Source organism: Pleurodeles waltl, chromosome 7 (genome assembly GCF_031143425.1).
Source record: "Pleurodeles waltl isolate 20211129_DDA chromosome 7, aPleWal1.hap1.20221129, whole genome shotgun sequence".
NCBI lineage: Eukaryota > Metazoa > Chordata > Amphibia > Caudata > Salamandridae > Pleurodeles > Pleurodeles waltl.
This window is the reverse complement of record NC_090446.1, coordinates 863,070,395-863,080,890: the sequence shown is the minus strand read 5'-3', so window position 1 is coordinate 863,080,890 and position 10,496 is coordinate 863,070,395. Positions and strand designations below refer to the sequence as shown.

General features: G+C 41.8%; 2 protein-coding genes across 2 annotated transcripts in view; both read right to left on the bottom strand.

Moving 5' to 3' along the window:
• Positions 1-2,228: 2,228 nt before the first annotated feature.
• SLC35A4 (solute carrier family 35 member A4) lies at positions 2,229-5,731 on the bottom strand. The gene has a single exon (XM_069199385.1). It carries the CDS (start codon positions 5,729-5,731, stop codon positions 4,712-4,714), a length of 1,020 nt encoding a protein of 339 aa, XP_069055486.1. The 3' UTR covers positions 2,229-4,711.
• LOC138245643 (SLC35A4 upstream open reading frame protein) overlaps positions 2,229-10,496 on the bottom strand; it is a 44,306-nt gene continuing 36,038 nt past the window's right edge. Inside the window, exon 3 of the mRNA XM_069199386.1 lies at positions 2,229-6,743. Within this exon, the coding sequence (XP_069055487.1) occupies positions 6,543-6,743 (201 nt within the window). The 3' untranslated portion in view covers positions 2,229-6,542. The remainder of the gene's footprint in view (positions 6,744-10,496) is intronic.

The window sequence follows — 10,496 nt, the reverse complement described above, 5'->3', positions numbered from 1 at the left end:
TATTTGGCAAGATCCTTAAACTTGTCGCCGAACAAAAGGCCTTTAGCGGCCGGCCCGCTGAAGCCAATTCTGCAAACTTGGGGTCAATGCGTAATAAAAACAACTTCCTGCGTTCCGTGGACATTGAACAATTAGCATTGCCCAGTAAGCAAATGGCTCTTTGTGACCAAATGCAACAAAGTGTCTGGATCAATAGGTTCCTGTGATTCTTTGGCTTGGACTGCAAGGTCCAGGATCTTGGTTAGAGGACCAGAGATATCTAGAAGTTTATCCTGGCATCCGTGCCAGGCCCGGTCAATACCCTTCTTCGGGTCTTTGGAAAAAGTTCTTCGCCGGAGGGGGAGAAAGGCCCGGATTCTCATAATGGTGTTTTTTTGCATTTGCGTTTACCTTTGCGCTTGTCATACGAGGACTTATCCTCAGAATCAGATGTGGAAGAGACGTCTGAGGAATTACGCCCTGATTGGGTCATTGGATCAGATCCCTGATCAAAAAATGCACCATATTCGTGATCATTTAACACCGAGTTAATGGTGTGCTCAAAGGGGTCCAAATCGGACCGGCCAGGCTCATTTATTTCAACCTCAATTGGGGTGGGGTTCCCCGAGCCTGTGCCAAAACGCCTGCGGCCAAAGTTAAATAGAGGCTGAGAAAAGGGGCGCAAGATCTTCACCAAGGCCTTATTTACAGAGTCTTGCACATGGTAATCAAGGGCCTCAACAAGGCGTTCTTCCATGTGTTGGCCCTCAGAATATTCCCCAAAGTAGTCATCTTGATTTCCATTATGGTGAAATATTTAAATATTAATTAAAGGTCCCAAGAAAAAGTGCTGCAAAAAAGGCCAGCAATGGTGTGGGGGGGGGGGGGGGGGGGGGGGCGGGGGAGAATGAACCCTAGTGCCCAAAGGTCAAACAGACCTTTGCCAGTTATATAAGTCAAAAAGGTGCTCAAATACTCAAAAAAATACTTTGGAAGGGTGAGGGAGGGGATGCCTTGCCTGGCACTATCCCCTCGAGCAAAGCTCTAGAAGTATTGTTACAGCACCCACCGGGCATAAACTGAGGAGCTTGGAATCGGCAGGCTTCCAGCTTCACAGGCTGCCGATCGCGCGCTGGAAAGCTCGAAAGATTCAAGCTTTGCGCAAGCGCGACCGCAGCCAAAGAAAGAGGACTGTCGAGCACAAGCCGCGCTCCCTCAAAGGCCCCCAACCGGCTTAGTCCGAAACAGTCTGAAAGACCGTTTCCACAGTAACGCGGCAAGGCCGCCAACAAGAGAAAACATACCGGTGCTTGAGGGCAATCTCCCGCACCTGAACAAGCCCTGGATAAACACACTATAAATTTAGAAACACTTTAAATATAGCGAACGAGGCACTTATCTCTTGTGCGAAGCAGCAAAGAAAGAGGACGGACTTTGCGTGCTTTGTGCTATGTAAGAGATAATGGAGCCTGATTGGAGGGTCATTACGAGGCTTGTGTTCCTGGGAAATGTAGTTTCTGTTTTTTCATTGTTTCTATTGGCTGCAGTGTGTTGCAGTAAAGATACAGATAAGCATAATCCGAAGCCTCCGGTCCTGACATAGAATCCGAGCCTCGCATACGCTGTTAAAAGGCTGGAGAGGGGCTAGTGCGCCCATTGTCACCAGTCACTAGGCCGGCCGTTGTGTGTTCCGACATTAAGTGGATTCAGGCTCAAAAATGTTTCCATGTGGAGGCAGAAGTGAGTGAATCTTCTCCATTGCGCGGGTACAAACGTCACATTAATGACGCGGCACACTTATACAATAATTGACCTGTGTGAGATGTATATGTTTCACTGTACTTGCGAGTTGTTTATTAACCTGCTCATCGGATGTTATGTTTGTTCTAGCTTTGTAGCTAGAAAAGAAGATGCGGGTAGAACAGCTGAGGCCAAATGTTTTGAAGTGAGAGATACAATGAAAAAAAAAGCAAATGCACTCTCCAACAAGTACATACAGCCACACTTATGGCCAACTGAATAACGAACGTAAGTAAAGTCTATATGTAGCTCCTCCCAGTTTGGCTAATTTACGGGATAAGGTACAGTGAGATCAAGAAATCTTCCAGGATTACAGTTTCGTAAAGTAGGGAACCCATGATTATAACGCAGGTCTTCGGCTCTAAAGCTGCCTACTAGATCACTCAGATAAGTATTTCAACAAGATGCTGCATTATAAACCACACAACAGAAGGTTGCATACCAAAACCTTTAAAGCACTTTATCACTTTATTGATGAATAGGTTGTATGCTTAATTGTATACAAATCTGCCTCGACAAATAATATGGTATCGACAGCAGTGGACAATAAGTTCACACACATATGCAGATATTTAAATACTTGCAATATTCTAGCTAGCAACATAAAATGAATGATGGTCGCATGTTACCCAAACAGCTTGTCACCAAACAGCTTGTCATACATTGACAGAGAACATAAATTCTACAGCAAGGCAGATGGTCCCTGGAAAGACTCCTCTTTTAACACGGGAAGCACAGTCCCAAGCCATTTCTGCACTACACACTTGCACAGGGCTGCACAGCACTGAATCTGTATTATCGCTGCTTTTTTATTGTAAGCGTGATTGTAGGCAATTTTCAAGCAAGTCGATTCAAGGCAAAGACCAATATAAAATAGCACAAACAAATGGGAAAAAAAATCAAAAAAAAAAATCAATGCTTCGAAGATATGCATATATTTTCCGCTGGTTACAATGCATGTAATGCAATTCTCTGCATAGTGCAAACTATAGTCCAGGGGTGCCTTCAGGAATGCATGATCTGGTTGTCGTGTGCGCGGGGGATGTCAGCCAGGGGATGGTGGAAAGCTGAGTACAGCAGGAAAACCCCATGAAAGCAACAATATATAACTCTCCTGTATATAACCAAGCAAAAACTATATATAATGCCTAGTTGGACAATGCACTCTTTGGAAAACACTAAAAGATCTGCAGTTAGAATGAGTTGCGGGGATGGACTGTTGGCGTGCCTTGGAGTACCAAGCTCTCCAAAATGCAGGGTTCTACCAAGGATCTATCAATATATCAAATGATAATGATGATGCTTTGTTTCGAGGCATCTTGGCAAATGTTCCGGTTGGATAGAACAACTGCTTCAGAGGAAAACAGAAAATGAAGGCCCAACCGGAAAAATTATCATAATCACCAACAGGATTCTTTGTTTTCCTTTTATCTGTGGAAAACACCAGCAGCTATACATACATTTTATTCGCTGACATTCTGTATCAGTTCAGTTAAGAATGCCCCTTCCAGATCCAAAGTAAAGCCTTATAGAGAAAGACTGCACTCCTGCACTGGCTTTCTAGAATCCCACACAAAGTCATAACTGCTGAAGAGTGAAAAGGTTCAGTTTTTCAGAGATCTAGCTTTTAACAACTGGTACAGTTTTAATTTGTGAAAAAATGTCAGTCCTTTGTTTTTAATGGAACGTAATAAACATCAACTCCACTGATCACCGACACCAGGATTAAGATGCTACTAAATGATCCATGGCCAGATGACATGGAAGACACGTTTCTATAATCCGGTTGTATCAGTAATCTGCCCAGCATTTGAGGAAGGGCTTTTATCCAGTAACTGATGGCACTGTAATTACATTTGATATTAAAGCAGCAACACGGTGATACCAGGCTCAAAATATTGGCAGCTGCCCTCAAAGGGGAAGGACCCTCAATTGGGTTCCTTGGCAGACCGCAGCAGTCTCTCTGAAAATTAACATTTCTGCCAAAAAACATGAAATTATGCTCTGCAACTTCCTCATCCATTCTAATATCTGTACCTCTCTGCACATTATGGAGGCTGAGGGTGCTGGTATAAATAGTTTATTTCTAGCTCATGAGAGTGAGAAAAGATAACCCACAAACTATGATACAACACCTTTAAAGTAAGTTATTAATCAAGAGTTTTCATAATCACCCTAACTGAGCAATCCTTAATACAGGGAGCTTGGTTTAAGAAATAACAGTGTTCACAGTAAAAGCTTCAACAACATTTGAAGGAAAATGTACTGTCTGGCTTTGGATTTTAAGAAAGGCCACAGAAATGTCTGTATTGAAATTAAGTAGCACTTGATATTTACTCATTCTAGAGGGATAAAAGTGGATAGTTCAACATATGACTGCAAAAGCCGTTACGATACGTTGGTAACACAAGTCAAACATGGTAGCAATACCATCTGACCCCCAAGTGATGTGTAGATGATACAGTCCGTAATGACAATGCCGCTAGAGCTTAAGTTTCCAGTGCTTCCTGGTAAGCATTGTGTCCCACACTTGTCTTCTATCTCGTGAATAATCTGTGACTTAAAGAGTTTGCCTGTATATGAAAGGGCCCTTGAGGTCATTATCTGCCATCAAATATCAAGTGAGTGTCATTAGCACAGCATCAGCTTCTTCATCCATCTTGCGGTTACCCTGAACTGAATACATTTTACCTAACCTTTTGCAACCTAAATAAATACACAAGCATTAAAATATAAACAAATTAAATAGGTATTCCTGGATGAAAAAGGCAGAAAAAAGCACAAAAACATTCAAAATCCAAAAAGAAGAAAATTAATTCAACAATCTCTGAATGCAAGCTGAGGTCTTGACAACAAAGAACAAGAATATGTATATCGGTTGAAATGGAGTACATATTTCAAAGTCCAGCTTACTGTTGGGAGGTTTTTCATGTCATTTTGTCCCATAATAGAGATGAACAGATAAGCCAATACACAGGACAGACATGAAGAACAGTGCCGTGAGATTTAGACTGAAAAGCAAGTAAGAAAGGAGACCATTCACCAGCATGGAACAAGAAATGATGAAGAGTCGGGTAATGTTGCTGCCATGCTTCATGACAGCAGACATGATTAGCCCATTCACAGCCTGGCTCACTACAATCACAACCACCCACACAGAGAAGCCTTCGAAGAATCCACGGCTATGGCCACTCGTCACCTGCATCACCAGGTTCATTGCGATTCCAAAAGAGTAAAGGAACAGGTTCTGCACGTTAAGGGGCAGTGGCTGTGTCTTCAGAATGAGCTCTGTATAAACAGCAGACAGCCCAGAGATCAGACAGTAAAGGAGCATCATCCCCAATCCGGGCAGCGTTATGTGAAGCTGGCTCTCCGAAGCGGGATTCTCTTGGTCCTGAATGCCTCCATATGTGTACATTATACCAGCCATCATGAGCAAAAAGAGTGCCATCCATTTGCGGAGAGAAAGTCTTTTGTTTAGGAAGATGCTGTAGAAGAGGGCAGTACTGCCAATCTTCAAGTTGCTCAACACTTGATATGTGGTTGGGTCCATAAAATGCTGCATGTGGACAACCAAGTTATTGTTGGCACCGTAGAGCAAAGCAGAAATTGCGAAAGGAGCAGCAAGGTGCCAGGATAGGGAGGCCACTGGAGATGTACGGTCCCATATTAGCAGAAGCACAACTGAAGTGAGAAACTTCACCAATTCTATCAACAGCACCACAGAGGAGGAACTGAAGGGAAGTTCTCCATTAATTTTGCATAGGTTTATGAGTGGAGCATGGGAGCCATAAATCATAACAGACAACATAAGCATAATCACCCAGAGAACACTCCGTAACCTGTGACCCACTGGGCGGGGCAGAGAGCTATCAGACTCCACATGGTCAATTACGATCATTCCCAACGTGTCTGAGATTACAGGCAAATCAAGGTGCCTGATATTTTTCATTCAAGATCTAAGCCTTAAAGTCAACTTCCAGCAAGTTCTTTACCTAATTTATTAAGCAGAGTAAGAAAGGAATAGAACATTTTATAGACAATTCAGACCTGCGGTAAAATAACATTTGTTTGGTAAGCATTCAGATAGTTGTGATAATTCTGGCCACACTTAGTCAGTCTTGAACCTTAAGGACTCCAGACTGAAGACCTTGACATTTTATCCAAAGCTGTAATAATACAATGGAGTAAATGCACCAGAGCATTTGCCGAGTGATGAGCAAAAGGGTTTCTTATTTGCAGCTTCACACAGGAGCATATTCCATGAACCTAGGCAACAGAAGTTATGTTTCCAAATGAACACACTGCATCAGAGCAGTCATAGCATTGAGAACCAGAGTGCAAACCTGGCTGCAGCAAACCTACCTTCAAACCTGGTTTTGCAATTCAGTGCTAATTTATACTTTAGGAAAAAGCATCATTAACAACTTGACCTTTGAAAACTAGCTGAAGCAATGTACACTTTCCATTAGGAGATATTTCTGCTGAAATAAAGCCAACTTTTTCTTTATACCCCAACTATTAAAATAGTACAACTATATCTTAAGGGTCGTCAAGTCACAAACAAATTGAGAAAGTCTAATCAGTTCCAGTATTGACCCCCAAACAAATTCTCCAAATTCGTAGTGCGTTATCAAACACCTTTCCAAGCCAACAATAAAACTGCATATAGTTCTCTCATCCAGGAGGTGTGCATCGATTTCCCTGTCCCGATTGCTTAAGGTCTGCAACACTGCTGCAATATCTGGGGTAGAGTTGCTTTGCTAGTCTGGCCGCCCTTTCCTGAAAGAGCTGAGGTAATCACGGATAGTTTGCTCGACGTTCGGAACAGCATAGTTTTGGGCTGCATAGATCCCGGTGCAGGCACCAATAGCAAAACCAAGGACAGCTGAGGTCCGGAGCTTGGCCACCACATAACCTGCGAGGAAGCCCTTCAGAAATGGAGAACTTAGCAATGAACCTTCCTACAAAGAAAAGAAAACAGAAAGGGTCAGGTAACAATCAAACAATATGCCTCGATGAAGAAAAGAAGGAAGCATTTTTGAAGAACTGGTGTCTAGCATTTTGTTCTAGGTTTCATGCGAAAGTGGTAAGGGCTTATCACTCAAATCGTTCACCCTTAAATTGGAGGGGAGATTAAGCACGGAGTTCTTTCAGACTAAGGGCCCGATTTAGAGTTTGGCAAACGAGTCACTCTGTCGCAAACGTCATGGATATCCCATCTGCCGTATTACAATTTCCATAGGATATAATGGAATCGTAATACGAGGGACGGGATATCCATCACGTTTGAGACAGAGTAAGCCCAAACACCAAACTCTAAATCAGGCCCTAAGATCGCCATCACTCATTAGCATATAGTTGAGCTTGCACTCACAAATTCTCATACAAGGTAGATTTTCAAAGAAGAAACATTGTTGATTTTCAAAACGCTAATATATGTAATGAATTAAAATGCATCATGCTCAATGCTTGACTGTATTAGTTGTGTAAAAGCTTTCGTTTGAATTCATGTATATGACAACCTCCGTGATAAAAAAAAAAAAGCTTTGTAGATGGGCAGTCTCATAAATATGGATGAGATTCTAAAACGTTCATTTTATTCTGTTAGACCAAAAAGAAGGGCAGAAAGAGTACTAAAAAGTATTGGCAAATCCATTAGGTCTGGAGTTGGCTGCCAGCCCTTTAGATCTGTCAAAGCTTGTCCTGTCATAGTTTTTGTACAATGTTGTTGTTTGGGGATCTGCTGGGCCTTCTCCAACATATATTAAAAAACACACACTGGCTAAAAGTGAAAGTATTTTTGGTCTCAAAATGAACAAAGTAGCATAGCAGTTCCTGGCACTGAAGGAAACTCCTTTTGTGTTTGGGTGTTATGAAATATCAGAATGCTGTCACTCATGCTGAAAACAGGCAATGACTGAAGTGGAATGACCCATGCTGTATGCTATTGTGGGCAAAAGCAAAATGTGAATGAGACACCAATGGACCAATTGATGACGAAGTATATATCCTTTTAGTAAAATCAAAAGGCCTTGGCTAACCCCAGGCCTACCGATGGAATCTTCCCATTCACTATGGAATACGTACAACAGTAGAGAAAGATTACCCATAACTGATTTAATGAGTTGCAGACTAAGCAGTAGAGCCCAGCTTCTGCCATCCAATCTCAAGCATCTCAGAATAGGCCATCAGTTAAGGGGTCCATTAGAGGGCGTTTTCATTTTGCAGACCATCAACTGGACCAGTATAATAAAAAAAAAAAACATTTGCAATGCAACAGATCTCGCATTACGTCGAGTTAGAGCCATTAGCGTTGTAAACCTAACTAGACTTTTCTTGCCACATTAAATGAAGAAAAAAAAAAAACGAGTGCAATCGCTCTATGCAAATAACAGCGCGATTGCGCGCTGCCAAATAAAAGAGAAAAAGTAGTCCACAAACCATATGGAAAACATGGACCCCCGTATGTTTCCAGGAGTTTATCAGTGCTCTTGAGGGCTAAACACTGGAAAAGGCATGACGTATGCATGCCTTTCACGAATGAAAACAAGCAGATTTTAAAAGGCAAGCCCGCCAGCCAATGAAAGTGACTGACGTAACATGGGCGTGGTTAAAATACCCCTAAAGAGAGATTAGAAGAGGGACGAAGTGCTTGGCGCTCGCCCCTAAAAATCACATGCAGTTCTCCTATCAAACTGCCAATGCCAAGTATGATTCCCTGGCAACAATCAGTCTGGGAAGGATTCACATAGTTTATCTAAAAGGGCAACTGAAAATAAACAAGTTTCTTATGATCATCTCCCCTGGGACCCAACTACCCTCCATTGGTGGTTCTCATCAGCAAATCAAGGCAACTCTAATCTCTCTCGGTATAAACAAAAAATAAGAAAAGACAAAAAGTGTATCCCCTTCGTCCCCAAAAAAAAGAAATAAAGTTAGAATTGAATGTGAGAGTGAAATGCAAATGTTTCAGAAACACTCATTTAGCAATTAAAACTAATATGTAACAACGTAGGGCACCAATGAAAAACAAACAAACAACAATGAAAAGAAACGAGGTATGATCATTTTAGATAGTTTGATACAAAATAGTTTTAAAATGTATCATTCTATAAGGAAGACGTAGGGAGTGAACTCGAGTTTTACATGTATATTCAGCTTTGACAAATTTCTGCAAGCGAAACTCATTTAAATCAATTTGCATTTCACAAAAAATTGCAAAAGTTGATTCATGGAAATAATAAAGACAAGTTAAAACGGTACAATTTTCTTTGCACCACGAGTTGTGCGTGTGCTCACATTATGTTCACTAAACTTGAGGAGAGACCTATCAAGTCAGTGGTGGCAGCAAAACAATATGTGGTTGATAGACAGGGCCCTAAAGTTGAGTACTCTAATGCATGTATAACTGACAGACACGGATTTCTTGAAGAATACCAATGCATACAATATCGCTTCCCTCCCTTTTTACCACAAATACGTAGGTGTTTCCAACTGTGTTTGGACTCTGGATGGAGTAAATCTTTGTGCGTTTTAAAGGTGGAAACTATCTGAAAGAAATAGGCGAAACCCCCCAAATCTTACTGTCTGTTGGGCCTCAGCACGCTGTTCAGAGTGTTTCTGCTCAGAAATGCCCTTAGTTCAGCATCAAACTCTTAATCCTAGAAAGGAGAACTTCCACCATACTGATAGAATGTCAGCATTTGGAAGTGCACTTTCTATACATAAAATTGCACCAGTCATTATGTTATGAATGGGGATGTGTAAGTTACAATCTGAAAATGCTGTTTGAATACCTCTACGTTTAAATTAGGAGTGCAAGGCCTTTTTGTGAATTAGGTTTGATCATACTCTAATATGACAACTTTGCGAGTGGGTCTGCTTAGCCAGACAAGAACTTAGTTGATGTTAGAATATTTTCCTGAAGGAGCAGCCAACGTTTTGCATCAACATTTATAAACAACTCAACGTGAAAGGCTCTCTAGCCCTATGCTGTATGGAAGTACTCATTACAGCCAAAATGGGATATGTACATCTCAGATTCAACATATTATATTTTACAGCCAGTTTTCTCATACTCTTTGCTAAGACCATCACATCAAAATGCTTGTGCGCTATTAGACTAACAACAGATACAAAAACAGCTTTCTTGATTTACGTTGCGGTTAGAAATGAGGTCTCTGGTTAGCAGTCAGTTTGCACTCGGTCCAAGCAGGGACCCTCACTCTAGTCAGGGTAAGGGAGATACACACCTAGGATAAACCCTGCTCACCCCCTTGTAGCTTGCCACAAGCAGTCAGGCTTATCTCAGAGGCAATGTGTAAAGTATTTGTACCAACACACACAGTAACACATTGAAAACACCACAAAAGCACAACACCAGTTTAGACAAATAGCCAATATTTATCTGAGTAAAACAAGACCAAAACGACGAAGGTCCAACATACACAAGCAACAATACAAATTTTCAAAGATTAAACTTCAATATAGCGCTTAGAAACACAATAGCTCCAACTGGGGCTATCGCAATGTCGTTGACGGAGTCGTTCTGAACAATCCAACGCCACTTGCGAGGATAGCGGCGCCAGTGACAGAGTCGCACAGACCCCCAGGTACAGTACCCTTGGTAAACGAGGAAACAAGCCAATGCATGGTATCGGGGAGGTGAGGTGTCGCTGGATCCAATGCAACGTCGGTTCCTTATTGCAGAGCAG